Consider the following 19,378-nt stretch of genomic DNA (forward strand, 5'->3'; position numbering starts at 1 on the left):
TATGATTTTTTTATAAACTCAAACTAACTCAGTATAATTTAGTTTTTCAAATAAAAAATCAGTTTAGTTTTAAAATTTCTAAAAAGACTATTTTTTTCTATATTTTAACTAAGACTAAGTTGATTTAGTTTCACTAATTTGTTATTTTATGACCAATTTTGTTAAAGAACTTGATTTTTATTGTTTTCAAAAAGTTTTTTATTAAGATGACTCAGGACAGGTCAATTAGGACAGTTTTTTGACTCAAAGAGTGGCAGTCCTGCTAAAATAATGAATTAAACACATAACATGAAAAAAATATTTAGTTTGTTTATGAGAAACAACTACAATCCAGTCTAGACTAATGATTTTTGTTAATATTAAGTAATTCAAAAATATACAAAATATTTCTATTTAAAAGTTTTTACTGAAGCTGCAAATGAAAGTATATTTTACAATACAATGGAAAACTATAGCTTAAAACCTAAATATATAAAGTTATATTTAAAAAAATTTAATTTTTTTAAAATTTTCTTAGTTAAACAATTAAATGATTTTTTCACAATTTTTTGTGTTGATTTAAGAACAAAATTCTTAAGATACTAAAAATGTGAAACAGGTTATGTAAGTTAGTTTATTTTACCTAATTACTATATTAAAAGATAGAAATAAAAATAGTATTCACTTTAGTACAGTTAAAATATATATTCATAATATAAACTACAATAAAGCTTTTAAAGTATAATCTTTAGTTTTATTTTTGAGCATTTAATGTTTCTTTTTGTGTTTTTTGATATTTATTAATGTAATAAATTAATTTACAGCATCAGTTAAGCTTATTTTGAAACAAAAATGTCAAAAAGATCAACTCATAAAGAGTTAATAGTTGCTAACAACTTACTTACTGAAAACTGGTTAATTTCTATCATTTACAGTTTTGGTTTGATGAAAAGTTTTTACAAGTATATTGTGCATTTGTTTACTGGCAAATGTGAGTTGGAAAGGTTGCTAGAAAGCTATGATGGATGTCAGCAAATTTTACTAATAGGTTTGCTTCTAGTTAAAAAAATAATACTCTATTATAAATTATTATTTAAAAAGTTTAGTAGGATTAAGTAAAATTTATACTAAATATTGTATTGTATATTAAAAAAAATAACTATACTACTAATTATGAGCAATATATATACTTTGATAATTTATAAATTTTGTTTAAGATTTATGTTTTTATGTTCAAATATGTAGTTGTGTACTTATTTATCATATAATTACCAGTAGTATCTGAGAAAACCTTGAATTTGAAAATTTAGGCAAAAAGTCCTAAAATTTGATAATTGAAAAAAAAAGCTTGGAATTTTGAAAAAAAGGATATGGAAAAACCAGTAAATTTGAACAATTTTAATAAAATAAATAATGAAGTTTAGATTAGATGAAAAATAACCTACATAAACAACTTAAGTTTTTTTAAAACCAGAGTGGTATATCCCAATAGAATTAAAATTAAACAGTAAAGTTTCCAAAATAAGAAGTAAAATTAGGGCCTAGATTTAGATTTTGTGAAATATGGCTTGAAAACCAACAGTCATAGTGCTAAGTTTTATTGCAATTTGTAGAAATGTAGTGTTAGTCTGTCTAACATGGGAATTGTTTCTCTTAGAAGTCACAGTGTGTCAATAAAGCATAAGTCACAAAAGTGTCATAGACATCCATAGTTGCTTAGCTCTGGCATAGCTTCTACTGTTTGCAAACTACTTTGACTTTTTGATTATAAAGCAGTAAAACTTGTTTTACATAAAATAAGAAATAAAGTTATACCATAAACCAGGATACCTAAAAGGAATTCAAAAAAAATTAAAAAGCAGGAAGAAATTAGAACATGTTAATAGAGATATAACTTGGTTATTTTAACTAAATTTTAAGTGTAAAAGATACATAGGAAAAAAAGTATCAATTTGATATAAAACTACTTAAAGTGTTTTTGCACTTTTATTACATTAAAAGTATATTGATTTTTTCAAGACTTTATTATGCAAGCTAAAAAGATATGTAACAGTCTTGGAAAATATTATTTCAACATTTAAAAAAACTATTTTTTACTTAAAAACAAAACAAATTAAATTTTAAGGTTGAATTTATGGTAAACTTTAAATTTTAGTTAAGTTTCAAAATTAATATAATCATTAGAATAATAGTAAGAACCTTTATGAAGGCTTCCTTTTTCTTCTAGTGAGTTTAAAAAATAAACATCGCTTAAATAAAAATGTAGTTAATAGTAGTAAAAGAGCTTTAAGTTGAGATACATTTTAATGTAGCTAATTTTAATTGTGACGTAACTATCAAAAATTTAAATAATTTTATGCTTTTATGCTATAGTTATGTAATAACTATGATAGTTTGAAAATTTGCCTAAATGCTTTTTATAAAAACTTTTAGTTTCAAGAAAATAGTAACTTCATAAAAACTTTTTAAGAGCATGCATAAAGCCTATATAACAAACAATTTAATACTCAAGTTTTGAAGTGTAGTTTTTAGAAGTGGGGGCAGGAATAAAAGAGTTTGCACTAGTTATTTAAGTTATCCTTTCTGTCAGCTTTGGCAATCACGATTTTTTTTAGTATGCAAGTACTGCAAATACTTTGTGGGTTTTTGGCTTTGCCAATATGGTGGATTATTTCCCAGTATATTTAATAATCAATGTTGTTATTTTTAAGTTTCCAGATGTAGTTTGATATTTCTGTGCCGTTATCTATGTACTTTTTAAAATCACTGATATGATCTTTTTTTGAAAGTCCAACCTGTTGAGCCCAAACTTTTTTTTGTTTTGGTTTCTGATCTAATTGTTGCTTTATATATAACATTTTTAACTAAGCATTTTTTATTGAGAGGACATTTATTTTTTGCTTGACAGTTGCAAAGTGTTTCGTTTTCTTCTTTGTTTTTTTTCAATTTCGATTATGTTTTTAGATTAATTTCTTAATATTGCTTATGCAGCTATATGAAGTTTTACAATTTTTTCTATTTATTATTTTGTTTAATTTGTGGTCTTCTTTGAAATGTTTATCTATTAGTTGCATAAAAGCTTTACCTATATTGGTTCTTACTGACTGGTAGTAGGGTGGGTTGAAGTAGATTGTTTTCTTGTTTGTGTTGGTTTCTTTTTGTTTTGATTGTTTTAGTGATTTGAGTATTTAAGTTTGTGTTTGAAGTTTGAGTTAGTTAAAGCATTCTGGTATCCGGTTATTGATTCTTTGAAAATTTCTTCAGTTTTTGATAGTCTGTTGAGTGTGTTTTCGATCTTTTTTGGGAGGTTCTTTTTAATAATGGACGGATGGTTATATATGAAGAATCGTTAGTATAATTGGTGCTGGAGTTTTTTTTTTGATATGGTTTGAATGCATTATTAGCAGTATCTAGGGATATATCTAGGAAATTACATTTAGTTGTGCCTATATCAATTGTTATTTTAAAACCGGGTCATTAAAAGTTTTTATTGTGTTCTTTTTTAGTCTTTCTAGCTCTTGGTTACCTATCTGCTTATTATTGCTAGGCCGTCATCCCTATAAAGTCCGATATCTTTATAGTTACGTAAGTGCCTGAGTTAGCTTAAGGAATATTGTACATTAAAAGTATAATAAACTTGCATGTTTAAAATATATAAGCTTGGAGTTCTCAAATAATCATTTTGAGTAGACTGTATAAGCCCATCAGTATTATTATAGAAATATTTAAAAGCCTTTGTTGATACTAACATGCAATTAATTAACACTAACTATCACTAAATATAAGTAAAACTCTGAAAAGTTATTTAAATACTGCTTTGAGTTTAAGTTCCCTTTTTATAATTACACCAGCTATGAATAAATTTTTACTTTGTTTTTGACATAGAAAACTGCCTATACAGCTCAAAAGTTCCTGTTTTGAGTTCAATACACAAAAGAAAACTATCAGATGTAGATCAGTTTGTTAAAGATGTAATGATAGCAAAGAAAATTAAAGCAGAGCAAAGGTAGTTGTTACAACTATTTATTTATTGTTTAGACCAGGGTTTCCTTAAGTGGGCAACATCGACAAAATTGATGGGTTATAAACTAGTGAAGGTATAATATCCAATAAATAAGAGTAATTATTTCTAAAGTTTTTGCCCTGAGGGAGTTTATTAAAATAACTTTTGGAAAGCCTGGTTTAGACATTATATAAACATATGATACTTTTTTGAGTAGTATACAAGTTTTTATAAAACTTGTTTGAAATAAAAAATTGTAAGAGCCTTTTTTGTATAGATGTGTATAATGTGTTCTTTGTATACTCTTACAGTTTTATAAAAAAAAAATATTATTATTATTTTTGTTGTTGCGCAAATAATTTAATTGATTGTTTGTTGGTGTTCAATTGGTTTACACTTTTACTAATAGCTCAATTTAAATAATTTTACTTTTTTAGCTACCAATATTTTATCATAGTAATTTTTTAGCTTTAAGGCTGGTTTAACACATGTCATCAATCAATTAACAAATTTTGAGAAATTTTATATTGAACTTGAAAATTTGAGAACACAAAAATACTGCTGTGATAATGAGACCCATGAAAAAAACCTCTTAGAAGTTGGTAAATCTTATTACATTTGTGTTTGTAAAAATTATATATAGTTTTTAAGTCAAGTATTTAATTCTAATAAAATCTAAATGGTGTTTAGTTAAAATATTGCAAACTTTTCACTTAAAAATTACTTAAAGAAAAACTTTAACTTTAAATTCTGAAAAATGAGATGATGAAATTTAGAAATATTTTATTATGTTATAACCTTGTTTATTTGTTTTTAAATGTAAATGTTTGTTTCTATAAGTAAATAACTTTTGAAATATATTTTTAAAGTCTGATAAGAGTTTTTTTTTTGTCCACACTTTGTAGAAAACTTGAACATTTATCGAATTAAAAATGTTTCAAAATTATTTGTAGTACTCCAGTTGAAAAGTTTTTTTAATAAATTTTTTTCAAATGAAATAAGTTTATAGTTGTGGGGTTTGATGCAACCTGGTAGAAAGCTGACTGAAAGAAAATGTAAAGACTGGGGAGATATAGGTTTTCAAGTAAGTTGACTTCTATTTTTTTTTGCTGATGTTTACACTTATTTTAGTTTTGTATATTATTGTATTTCTATAAAGAATAATTTTGAACTAGTTTATGTTGATTTGTCTAGTATAAAATAGAAATAAAAGTATGTTAGTTTTAATTTTTTAGCAGAGCATTTCAACCTTAACTTTAATTAGAACAGAATAATATTATTTCAGTAAAGCTTTTAAATTAGTGTAGTACAAACCAATTAAAGATAAACAAGTTGTAACATTATGTCAAGATTCATATTTAATTTTTAAAAAGTTTAAAAAAAATTTTCTTTATTAACTTTAAAACTTTTGAACTAATTTTGTCTGTCTAGTTCAGGTTTTTTTTGTAAAATATAATTTTCTATAAATAAACAAAATCAAAAACTTTTTAGAATTTTCAAGATTTTTAAGCATTAAGTAATTAAAAAAAACTAGAACTAATGTAATAGCAGGTTTTCTACACACTCATACAAGTTTATATTTTTTTTAAATATCAGTCTACTGCTAGTTTGATTTTATTTTTACTAATTCATGCTCAATTATTTATTTATTAAAAGCCTAAAATTGATTCAGTTGGTTTAGTTTTAATATTTGTTATATTTTACTTAACTTGTTTTCTACCATTTATTTGTTGCTCATTTGAAATTGATGATCTCAATAAATTGGTAATTTTTCGCCTGCATCTGGTTAGCTGTTCTTTCTAGACAATTTTCTGAGTATTATTTGAGTGCTGAAGTTAAAGTTTATGATGATAAAATACAAAGTTTTAAGTTAATAATTTAGTTTTGTTTACTTATTGTTTATCATTATATTCAAGTCCAAATTGTTTTCGATCAATAAAATTTATGTACACGTTTATATATCTATTATTAATAATTATAGTTGTTTGTTATCTAAATCTTATAATCTTATACTGACAACACATAAAGAAAAAAAAAAAGCTTACTCTAAACTTTTATATACACTTTAAAATCTTCTATAACATATATTTTGCTTTTTAAAAGTCTTTTATCGATTTAGATGTAGTGTACAAAACAAACATGATCTTAGTAGCTTTAGAATAAATTAACTATATATAAACCACAAGTAAAACATCGTTGAAATTAGTGATCTACCAAATCCACAAATTTTGGATTAGGCAAAATCCGAATCTGGATATTTTTTCAAACTGAGAACCCGCCGGATTCGGAACTTGTAATTTTTATAATTACAATCCTAAAGATTTAAGTTGTTTGTAATGTAAATAGATCACAAGCTTACAACTAATAATTATGTATTATTTTGTTAGTTATTTAATAATGAAAAAGTATAAATATTTTTAACGTGTTAATAAATTAATTAATTGGTATTGTTGTAATAATTTATTTTAAAAACGAACAAAAAATGAACATCTTGCTAAAAAATATCAGGCTACGTACACAAGATCTTAATTTTTTTTATAATCATTTAAGCAACATTAACGGTTATTTCTATTCAGTAAAAGAAATAAAATGTCGACTTTAATAAATAATTAAAGTAGAACATTTTATGTTTAACTTTAAATATTTTTTTTTTACTGTTACAACAAACAAATAGAACTAATGATTTACCGAATCCACAAATTTCAGATCCGTAATGATACAAATCAAATTATTTTTTCAAATTGAGCCTCTGCTGGATCTGGATAGTTTTTTAAAACTAAGATCCGACCGGATCCGGGTAGAATTTTTAAACTAGGATCCGGCCGGATCCGGATTCTAATCGAAAAAGGCATTATCCTGCCAGATCCGAGTACTTGGATTTAGTATATCTCTAGTTAAATTACATTGCTTAGGATGGTTAAAAATTTTAGAACTTATTTATAAACTGAGGCTAGTTTTTGCGTACTCAGGCTTCAAATAGTTGCAATGCCGTTATAAATTTTCATAAGTCTCTTACAGAGATGGTAGACTAAACATAAAAAAATATTATTAGTTATCTTTCTATACCTATTAGTAATTGAAATTTTCTTTAATTTTAGACACTCTTAAAACATGTTTTGATATTTTTAATTTAAAAACTGCTATCAAATCGATTTGTTTTGAGAAATTTTATCAAGCTATAAGTTTTGTAAGACAGAATTACAAATTGTTATTTTCATATTAGGAATTTTTTTATTATAAATTGAATGAGTAAATATTTTAAACACTTGTAGTGCAATGAAGTTGTTTTTGTAATAAGAATTATGTAACGCTTTTTTAATGCAATGAAGTTTAATTTAAAGGAATGCTAATTTTTTTTTTTAACTGTAAAATTTTTATTAGTCTGTTTGAAATACAGTACCTGCCACCTAGGTACGCATTTTAAACACAGCGCAAAAATGCGTATCCAACCGGCAGTGCGTACCTAAGAAATTTTGGTATTTAATTACCTATATTTTAGCCTAATACAAACATATAAAAAGCCACTAAAGTTTACAAATGATTATTAAAGCAAAATCATCTAAAACAAAAACTTTCATCATAAAAACTAAACATATTTGTTGGAAAAGTATTAGAAGTCCTGAGTAATATTTAATATATGTATCTATAAATAAGTATTTATTTATGTATGTAATTTATATTCAAACCACTATGTTTTTTAATCTATTTTCTACTTTCTTGTACTTTTAAAATTTACGTAGTACATATAACTATGTGTTTAATAATTCCAAATAAATAAATATTTCTGAAAATATTGATCATGTTTTTATTAAATTGTGTTTATTCAAAAAAGCTAACTTAGGGTTATAAATTTTATAAAAAAAACAACAAAAAGTGTCTGCTTAACCCAAACGACAAGCTACACTAACATTCATACTTTCAATCACTTTGCATCTAGTTCTAAATAAGTTTCAATTGCAAACTTCTTTGTTTTCATTGATATCGCTTTTTTTACTATTTTTACATTTATATTTTAATCATTGAATATGTAAGTGTCAATTGCAGTTTTATATATTTACGCTAGTATCTCTTTTTTTACAATTTTTGCGTTTATGTTGCAGTCATGGGGTATATAAATGTCAGTTGCACTGTTCGTTGTTTATAGATTTTTATACGCTTTTTACATTTATGTTTCAATCAATTGGTATGTAAATGTTAATTGCACTGCTCATATTTTTCGTTTATCTAAATTTGTTTGACTTTTTAAGTAGTTTACATTCCTATGTTTTAATTATGGGGTATGCAAAATTATATTGCACTGTTATTTTTTCTTTAAATAAATAAACTTACGTGTACTTTTTAAATATTGGATTTGATATGCAGTTTGTAAGTTCATAACTTATTTTCTGTCTCCTTTAATTTCAATTTGTTTTAGCTTAAAACAATATAGTTTGTTTTAAAAATAACATTTTTGTTTTACTACCTAAAGGTTTGTTTTTGTAATTTTGAAGCAAAAAAATATTGTATGTTTTGGTTTTAAGAAAACAATTAGAGAGATCTCAACTCCATGGTACGCACGTTTTAGCCTAAAAACGCTGTGTTCAAAATATTTTTTTTTGCATTTATTCTTTCAAGAATTTATTTTACAAACTAAGTTTCGGTCAAAGACTTCGTCAGTGCTAAATAAATCATATTCAATATATCTGAATAAGATTTATTTAAGCACTGACGAGGTCTTTGACCGAAACTTAGTTTGTAAAATAAATTCTTGAAAGAATAAATGCAAAAAAAAATATTTTGAACACAGCGTTTTTAGGCTAAAACGTGCGTACCATACCGGCAGTTCGTACCTAGTTGGCAGGTTACTGTACTTATATGCTAAAAAGCTTTGTCAAAAAAAAAATAATATAAGATACGATTTTTCTGTACAATTATTTAATAACTGTACTCAATTTATAAATAGTTAAATGTTTAGTCTTATAGTATTTTTAATTAACATGTTTTTATACTTTTTGTTTTAAAATAACTTAAAGTAAACTTATAAGGCATTTACAAAATTCTTCACTTAATACTAACAAAGTATTAATTTAGTTTATATTTTTTACTTTAGAGTGTTTTTTAAACTTCACGTTATGCACAGCATGGCTTCATCCTTAAAGTCTATATAAGTGATTTTTTTAATCATATACTTTCTGTTTATTTTTATGAATTTTGTTATAGGGAGAAGATCCAGCAACTGATTTCAGGGGTATGGGAATTTTAGGACTTAATAATCTGATTTATTTTGCTAAAAATTACAACAAACAAGCATTAAAGGCGCTACAACACTCTCATCATCCTAAATATGGGTTATTTTACGTTTAATTTTTATTATAAATATTTCACAGTAAAGTATGTAATAGTTAAGTATGTGATATTTTTGTTATTTATTTTGATGTAATTTTTTATCATAGAAATCATTAACAATAAATTAAAAAACTGACCGTATAATTTTGTTCTTTTAAGAATGTAACTGTTTATTTATTAATTTAAAGTTATAGTTGTTGTTTTTAAACTTAAAAGTTTAAAGGTTTTAAAACCAGTATAAGTAAACTTATCAAAGTTTTATAATGTTTTTAATTTTCAGAATATATTTTGAAAACATTTAGCATTAAGAATAACATATAATAGTGGTATAACTTTGTGTTAAAAATACTATCTCTTAAATGTTTTACTAGCTCTAATAAAATAGAGTTTAAACGCTTTCAAAACTAACATTACCTAAACTTAACTTAAAGATTTATAAATAATTCGCAAATCGGTCCAGGACACAAGTCAATTGTTTTTATTGGTGATTTTTTTCCCCTGCATCAGTAAATACAAAAAATAAATTAACGATGGTTTAAAAATCTACCAGTTTATTGCACGTTTTCTTCAAATTAATTTCGGACAACCGTCCTTCATCAGTGAAAATTTAAAACTAGTAGAACTAAACACATTCATGCAACAAAAAAATAAATAAAAGTTAAAATATATATTATGACGTAGTAGTTCAAAACTGTGTATAAAACTAAAATTTTAAAATCTAGGCGATTTTTACATTGTAATAGTATTTTTGTAAGTAAAAGTAAATCCAAATGAAATGAATATAAAAACAAACACTTTACCAATATAAACTTTAAACTAAATTAAAACTATCTTAGTAAGGAACTGTTTGATGTTAGTTATTGTTAATAAATAGTTACTGCTATCGGCGAAATACAAATAAGAATAAAAACTTTTCCCAAACAATACTTAAAGTAATTATAAAAACTTTTATTAATAACAAGCTGTATCTTACAAACTTTTTATCTTAAAAGAGATAGTTTAATCCCTGAATAAAAATAACTATTTTGAAACGAAACTTAAATCTAAATAAGATAATAATACAAAAATTATATAAAGAATTAAATTAACTTGTTTCAGCAGCAAATTATTTTTTCTAATATATTGTTTTTTAAGGTAAACATTTTATCAAGTAAACAAACGGTTAAAAACTATTGTGAAACAAAAAAATATTCTTTGTGAAACTATCTTATTAAAAACCGATTACTGTAAAATTATTGATTTTATAAGTTTTCTATTATCTATAAAAAGGCAGTATTGTTTTGTTTATGTTTATACTTGCTTGTAATAAATTAACCCATTTACTCTCTAAATAATCTAAGTTCGTATGGTTGCTTGTTGAGTCTGTAAAAGTGATTGAATATGCTTCTTCAAAGGTTTTGTTCGATGTTGGATGCTTGTTGGCGTAGTGAAGTTTGAGTGCAGCTCGATCATTTGTCTCGCTGGTGGTCATGTTCTTCCAGTTATGTCTGTGAGAGCACCATCTTTGGGAAAAAGACGTAATTGTCTGTCCCACATAGTGCTCACCACAGATATTGCACTTTGCCGCATAAATCCCAAAATTTTTGCAATTCAAATTCTTTTTTAATTCAATTGTTTTACCACTTTTTGATTTTATTAAGTTAGTTTTTTTCACCATTCCGCCTACTCCCCCTCGGTTGCACAATAAGCATTTTCCACAAGGGTGAGATCCACCAATTGCTACACTATTTTCATAGGCTTGGATCTTATAGTTTGTTAATAGTGCCGCAATTGTTTGTGGACGTTTATATGCCACTAAAACATTCGGGTTTAGTTCTCTTTCTTTCTCAGTGAGTTTTAATAGTTTTGGAAAGTTTGTCGTCCAAACACTTATATTATCGTTAATTTCTCTTGCCTTCTTCATTGGAGGTCCAAACCGATCTTTCCATTCTACTGTGATATTAATCATATCCTCAACTAAAGCCTTACAGAAGCAAGATTTTAAACATTTATCTTTTAAAGACTTTATTGCTTCTAAGTAATCATTGTCACGTTCGCACAATCTTCTTAGTCTTATTGACTCACCGAATATAATTGATTTGTAAATGGAGCGTGGATGGTGTGATTTTCCATTTACAAATACACGATTTTTTGCTGTTGGTTTTATGTAGTTTTTTACATAAAACCCGCTTATTTCTGTCTTGTCAATGACATGATTAATATCCAAAAACTCAAGTTCGTCACCATCATTTTTTGTAGATATTTGTCTGAAAACTAGCTTAAGATTGTGTTCTTCAAACGCACATTTCAATTGTCTTTTAACATTATCTGTAACATCTAATGTCTCAGACAAAAAGACAATATCATCAATGTAGCGTTTGAAGAGTTTTGTAGTTTTAATTGTAGTTGCAATAGGCATTATAACGTGGTGCAGTGCAATATTTGCAATTGACACTGAGTTGTTGTCACCAGTTATAATTCCTTTGGATTGTTTGTAGAAGGAATTGCCGTTTTTTACTACAATATTTTCAAGACAGAAAATTGTGAGGTCGATCAGGATTTTTCTGATTTCTTTGGTGTAATTTGTGCACTTTTGGAGAGCATTTGAAATACTTGCTTTAATTAGTTCTCGACACAAGTTAGGGTACAAACCTTGCACGTCTGCAGCTACTAAGTAAAGAGTTTCATCTTTATTTTTTTTGTTGCTTAAATTATTTTTCCAGTTAGCTAATTCTTCTAAATATGTTTTACTATCCTTGCAATATTCATTAACATTATATTGACAAAATTTTTTTGAAATCGGTTTAAAAATTAATTCTAAAAAGGTGGTTACTTTTGTAGTGGTTATTTTACCTGCAGACTGTACTAGGCGTACGGGTATGTCAAGAACTCTTGTTTTGCTTATTTTAGAACTTTCAAGTTTATGAGTTTTAAATAATGGGTAGGCGTAGGCTGGGTCATTACATTGAAAATTTTTTGCTAGTGTACCTTTGATTTTAGTGTAGATTCCGTTCTTAAATGTTACTCCGACTGTGTGTTTTAGGATATTTTCATCTATGCAATTGAGTTTGTGTAAATTAATCATAAAATCTTTAACTTTATTACGTATATTTTCAAAATGTTTTTCAATGTTATTTGAGTTTAATGTGTCGATCTTTTCAAACGTTTTAAGTTCGCGATTCATTATAAGTTTGTAATCATCATGGTTTAAAACAATTAACTTTCCGTCTTTGTCTGATTTACAAATCACTATTTCTTTATTTTTAACTTTTGTATTTAAATCATATAAAGCAGTTCTAAGTTTTGGATTCAAATTATTTCGTTTGAAATATTGTTTGTTTACTTGTTCTTCTAAATTTATTAGTTTACTTTTAGCCATATTACAATAAGTTTTAATTTTGTCGTCAAGTTGTACATTCAAAGGTCGATTGTACTTTTGTATTTTTAATTTAGTTGGTAAATTAATTTGATGTTTTAAGGTTGTTTCGTTATCATTATTGTTGAAGACATTTTGCCACTCAACCGTTCTAATATGTTTCATAAGTCTTAACCATTCATTATCTTTCAGATTGTTATTCCACTTAGGGGTAGGTACAAAATTTAAACCATGTGATAGTAAAACTTTATGATCATTGTTTAAAACAATGTTCGATTTGTTAACAACTGTTGAGTTTGCTTGTTCTAAAATGCATTTATCTAAAGTTAATTTCTTCATTCTTTTACGGTATTTATATCTTGCATAACTTTTTTTGTTTTTAGCTTTTTGTTTAGTTTTTCTATTGAGACTAATGATTTGACTTTTTTGTTTGTTAAATAAAAAATTAAATTTTTGAATATAGTGTTTCTTATGTTTGTTTTGTAAATGTGCATAACTTAGTTTACCTGCTGTATCTTCTGGTAGTTTGTTTTCTTTTCTGATTTGTGTTTCATAGTTCTTGATTTCAATTTGTATTTGTTGTAGTCTAGTTTTTAAGTTTCTTTTTTGTTGAATTAGAAGTAAGTCTCTGTCTATTCCTTTCTTGAAATTTGATTGTAAAATTAAATTTGTTTTAAGAGTTCGTTGCAAGAATGTGTTTAGTTCTTTTAGTTTAGTATAATGTGCAATTTCTTTTGACATGTGTCTTTTCTGGAGATTTATAGTCTGGATCATCTTAAAGATTTATAAATAATTCGCAAATCGGTCCAGGACACAAGTCAATTGTTTTTATTGGTGATTTTTTTCCCCTGCATCAGTAAATACAAAAAATAAATTAACGATGGTTTAAAAATCTACCAGTTTATTGCACGTTTTCTTCAAATTAATTTCGGACAACCGTCCTTCATCAGTGAAAATTTAAAACTAGTAGAACTAAACACATTCATGCAACAAAAAAATAAATAAAAGTTAAAATATATATTATGACGTAGTAGTTCAAAACTGTGTATAAAACTAAAATTTTAAAATCTAGGCGATTTTTACATTGTAATAGTATTTTTGTAAGTAAAAGTAAATCCAAATGAAATGAATATAAAAACAAACACTTTACCAATATAAACTTTAAACTAAATTAAAACTATCTTAGTAAGGAACTGTTTGATGTTAGTTATTGTTAATAAATAGTTACTGCTATCGGCGAAATACAAATAAGAATAAAAACTTTTCCCAAACAATACTTAAAGTAATTATAAAAACTTTTATTAATAACAAGCTGTATCTTACAAACTTTTTATCTTAAAAGAGATAGTTTAATCCCTGAATAAAAATAACTATTTTGAAACGAAACTTAAATCTAAATAAGATAATAATACAAAAATTATATAAAGAATTAAATTAACTTGTTTCAGCAGCAAATTATTTTTTCTAATATATTGTTTTTTAAGGTAAACATTTTATCAAGTAAACAAACGGTTAAAAACTATTGTGAAACAAAAAAATATTCTTTGTGAAACTATCTTATTAAAAACCGATTACTGTAAAATTATTGATTTTATAAGTTTTCTATTATCTATAAAAAGGCAGTATTGTTTTGTTTATGTTTATACTTGCTTGTAATAAATTAACCCATTTACTCTCTAAATAATCTAAGTTCGTATGGTTGCTTGTTGAGTCTGTAAAAGTGATTGAATATGCTTCTTCAAAGGTTTTGTTCGATGTTGGATGCTTGTTGGCGTAGTGAAGTTTGAGTGCAGCTCGATCATTTGTCTCGCTGGTGGTCATGTTCTTCCAGTTATGTCTGTGAGAGCACCATCTTTGGGAAAAAGACGTAATTGTCTGTCCCACATAGTGCTCACCACAGATATTGCACTTTGCCACTAAACTTAACTTGAACCTTTTTTTATTTTTTTTTGTAATAATCAGATGTAAAACAACTTTTTAGTAGTATAAATACTTGAACCACGGGTTGGCAAACTGCTATTTTTATTAAATTTTTGTTTAATTAGAATTTATATGTTGATCACCAAGATTATTTAAAAAAATTTAAGAATATTTTTTCAATATAATGCGGCCCTCGAGCAAAATTTTCTAGTAAAAATGGACTGCGTTTTTTATAAGGCTGCCGATCCCGGACTTGAACTAAAAACTGTAAATAATAGAAAAATACAAAGTATTGAGCTGTAAAATAAATAACTATCTTATTTTAAATACAATGAGATAATAAGTTAAAAACGTAAGTACAGTCATCTCTCGCTTACTTACGCACATTGTGTCCACAGAAAAAATGCGTAAAAATACGAGAGATTGTAAAGGTACGAGAGGTACTAAATATACTATAATGGCTGTTTTTTGATATTGCTTCTAGTTAAAAGCAGACTAGGGACTTACCCACTTTTAAGAACTTGTTTACTTTATTTATAAAATATGAAAACAAAAGACAAATCTATACATATATTAAGAAAAAAGGAATTAACTTTATATAAAATAATAATACTTGTAGAAAGAATTTACTAGTTTTAATAATAAGTAGATTTGTCTTTATCTTTGTTTGTATGTGACTTATTTGATACTAAACATTTATATTCTATTCTACTTAGCAAAATCAATTTATAATTAAGCATTTGTTTAGAATTAAGAAATGGTATGGTGTCTATATTTTAAATTTGTTTTTATAGCCTTTTACAAAAATTTGTATTTGGTGCTATAATGGATATCTCCTTATGAACGAAAATATAAGAAAAGTGTTTAATAAAAATTGTTTATATTACTACACATTTTTTTAATTTGACCTTTGCCAACATAAGGATAAACCTGTCTTGCATTGTATTAAAGATATATTAAGGCCATGTTTTTTACAAGTTGATCTTATTTTATAGAGTTTTTAGTAAGCTTCAAGTTGCTTTTTACCGTTTTTAAAAATTCGAATTAGTTTTTGAGATATGACCGGCCAAAGTCGGGCCGCATAACAGGTTCCTTATGGGGAAGGAAAAACTAAAACGGCGAAAAAAGACTAATGCATTCAAAATCTATCTCCTCCTTCATTTTTTAAGCAATCTTCTTCAAACTTTCACAGTCTATTCTTTATACAATAACAAAAAAACGTTATTTGTGACTTTAAAAACTTTAAATAAAAATACCTTTTTTTTGAAAAAATAAATTTTTTTTTGATAAAAAATCACTTTTTTTATATTTTTGTCATAAAATTTTTATTTTTTAAAATTATTAAAATTCACAAATAACGTTTTTTTCTCATAATGTAAGGAACATTTCCTGAAAATTTGAAGAAGATTGCTTGAAAAATGAAGGAGAAGATAGATTTTAAAGCCCGTTTTTAAAAACTCGAGAAAAACGGCTTTAAAGTTACCCTTTATATACCCTTTATAAAGACAACCCTTTATATAACCGGTCATAAAAAAAAAGTTACTTAATATTTTTAAAATCTAAAAAAAGCATCTGAAAGATTATGAAATTTACTATAATATAAGTCTATATGTTATTTTTGGTCAAAAAATGGCTTCTACCCCCCCCCCCCCTATGGCCTTAATGAATTTTTCGAGGTATAAGTAAATGTTTATTAACTAGTCAAAGAATATAATGTTTACAAAGTCTAACGATATAGAGAGGATAGTTAGCATTTAAAAACATATTTTAAATTAAAAGTATACAATAAACATAATTTGTGCAATATTTAAAAAATAAAATTTATTTTTGAGTTTTTAAGAATTCTAAAACGCGTAACGTCACGAGTGCGTAAAGATGCGAGAGGTTACTGTAGGTTACTATAAACTGACAATTATAGTTTTATAATCCAATCTAAAACCTATGTTTGATTTCTCATTAACTCATCATTTTATTTAATATATTTTTTAAAACACAAATCAAGTAACTTAGTTATTCTCTTTTTTGTTTTAGCAAAACCGAATGCACAATTGTCATGCAAAGTTAAACAGGTATTCATATGCAATAGTTGGAATAAATATAACAAGTTTGACCTACGACTTGGTTAGTAATGGACTTCTGAAATCTCAATTTCTCATATTTATGGACAGCAAACAGTCTTACTGTTTTGATGACTACATCACTCTCTTTAATCAGATTTACTGTTAGTTTACAATGTTTTAAAGCGGTTGTTCAGAAAGTACATTGTACATCAGTTTAGTTTTTAAACCAATAAAATAATTTACTTTTGACATCAAGTTATTTTAAAACTATTGCAATAAATTGCTTTGTCTTAAAAATCAATATTTTTAACAAAAAAATATTTTTTGTAAATGTTTTAAATTATTTCTTTAAGGCTTTTTGCTATCGAGTTTTGACGAGTTTTGGATTGAAAGTGAACCAGAAAATGTAATGATGTTTGGTGAAATTAGAAAAAAGTTTGAAGAACAAATTCAACAAAATTTGATTGAATTACCACTCAATACTAAATTACTTTTTAATCATTGACGAAAAGTTTTATAATTTTTTTTCCTAAAATAGACTATTTTGTTGTTATTTACACAGATTTATGTTGAACTGACCCAATAATGTGATCTGAAAAAAAGAGTTATATACAAAACAAGTTGTTTTGAGAAAAAGTTTTATTATTCATATCTAAAAAACGGAATCATGGTATAAACTTTTTTACAATAAATTACTTTAGCTACATCTTAAGATGTTCGTATAAAATTAAGACATGCTCTTTATTACTATTTAAATGAAGTTGTGACCAAGTTTTCAATAAAACTATATTTTGTTAAAAAGTTTGTGATACTTTACTGAAGAATTTTCTTCGTTTTTTTTTTTAACTACAAAAATAATTCTGCTTATTCTTCTATGATGTGTCTAGCATACATGTCTTTGATTAATTTTTTTACTAGTTAATTATAGTGTTAAGTTTATAAAATAATATATAATTAGTATTTTATTCTAATATCCCTAACTTTAATGCGATTATACTGAAATTACCAGTAAAAAAGTTAATAATTTTTTAATATTAATATTTTATAATGAACTACCAACTACAGTCGTAAATATTTTTACTTAAGTGTTAGCTTCATTAACATGGTTTGAAAAGAACTATGTAGTGACTATAATCTAAGCTTTTAAACAAATTTTTCCGTGATAAATTTGACATATGTTTTATAAGGTATACGCATAGTAATATTCCATACGCAGTCTTTTTAACCCGGAAGTATAAAAAAAACTATAAAGTTTTTTTACACTTTTATACTTACTTATGCTTCAAAAAGTATTTAATAACTTATATCGAATTAATGATGAACATCCGTGTTTCAATGCCATTTTTTATGTATTGCTTATTTATTTATATTTGTTGAACGATAAAAAAAGCGCTCCAAAATTTTGCTTTAAGGACTTGGTGTACAAAAGAATACTATTACACATATTTTTTTATCATCTAAACATTTAAATCTTTAGTAATAAAAAATAAATTAAACGAAATGAAAGAAAAAAATGCTTAAAATCTTCCAATTTATAAAACTTATGAAACAATTTTACAGTGTTTTTTAAATGTTGAAAAATATGCGGCTAGAATACTTGGGAGCAAAGTCGAGATCTTAGTTATTATATTCCAGTGAACTTGTTTCACTAGGATCTTTTGTTAGCAAGCGATTAAATCTATATTTTAACAGTTAGATCTTAGTTTTATAATTTTTGCGCGGTATTTTTTCTTAATATTTTTTTTTTCTCGTAAAATTTATAAACCAAACATCCAACGAATTATTACAAAAAAGTTACTTACTGAATTTCGACAACTCCGTGGGAGTGTCTTGACTCGTTTAACACCCAGAAACATATGTTAGTCCTGTTAGTATTATAAAGAAAAGTACTGTGCAAATTGATTATATTTGCATAAGATTATATTTTACTTTTGTAGACTTGCTTCGCTGTGATCTTTGTTAAAAAACGAGTAGCTTAAAATTTTGAGACTACTTAAAAACATCCAAAATAATAAAGATATATAAAACGAATAGACTGACTAAATGCACAGCTTATAATCATCATTAATCATATCCTATAAAATTAGTGATGATACAAGTTTATACATATAGAAACAACTTGTAAAACTTCACGTATGTATGTATAAATTAAAACACCAAAGTTTTTGTGTTTCTTCTTGAAAATCAACGCTGATATAAAATTAAGTGTTTTTAGTGGTCAGTAAATACAAACTGTCAGCCTTACATTTTGTAATCTTACAACAATATTGAAAAAATTAAAACATTAGGAGAAGTAGGTAGTGTCATAAAATGGTCAGTAAGTTTTACTTATGCTAAAATTTCAGTGAGTCCCCTTTTAAGAGTTGCTTAGTTTTTTCAGGTTTTATAGTTTAACTTAAATCACTGATTATATAAAGTTTAACTAGAAGTTTTGAAAAATATAAGTTTGTTTAACTAAATTTTGTGCTAAAGTTAGCTTAAACACCGTCTACTAGAATAATTTTTTTAGCTTATTTTTAGTTATTAATTTTAAAACTTTATAAATTTAAGTAACTTTTTAATTGTTAGGATACTTTAAGTTTTTAAAAAGAGGCTTAAGTAAAATTGTTTTCTGCTGCTTAAGCTTGTACTATTTATATATATTTTTTCTTTTAGAATAATTTATTACTTAACCTTTGTAAATTAATAAAAAATGGTTAAAGTAAGTTTGCTTTTTTGTTGAAATTTATTCTACAA

At 25.4% G+C, this 19,378-nt stretch overlaps 1 protein-coding gene across 1 annotated transcript; it reads left to right on the forward strand.

Moving 5' to 3' along the window:
- Window positions 1–807: 807 nt before the first annotated feature.
- Window positions 808–17,526, forward strand: LOC145829736 (ELMO domain-containing protein 2-like). Its single transcript, XM_082937605.1, has 7 exons — window positions 808–1,027; window positions 3,865–3,985; window positions 4,451–4,580; window positions 4,992–5,066; window positions 9,182–9,309; window positions 16,652–16,803; window positions 16,996–17,526. The coding sequence occupies exons 1-7, from the start codon at window positions 832–834 to the stop codon at window positions 17,145–17,147; spliced, it is 954 nt and encodes a 317-aa protein (XP_082793731.1). The 5' UTR covers window positions 808–831; the 3' UTR covers window positions 17,148–17,526.
- The last annotated feature ends 1,852 nt before the right edge of the window (window positions 17,527–19,378 follow it).

Source organism: Thalia democratica, chromosome 2 (assembly GCF_965202585.1).
Source record: "Thalia democratica chromosome 2, ktThaDemo2.hap1.1, whole genome shotgun sequence".
NCBI lineage: Eukaryota > Metazoa > Chordata > Thaliacea > Salpida > Salpidae > Thalia > Thalia democratica.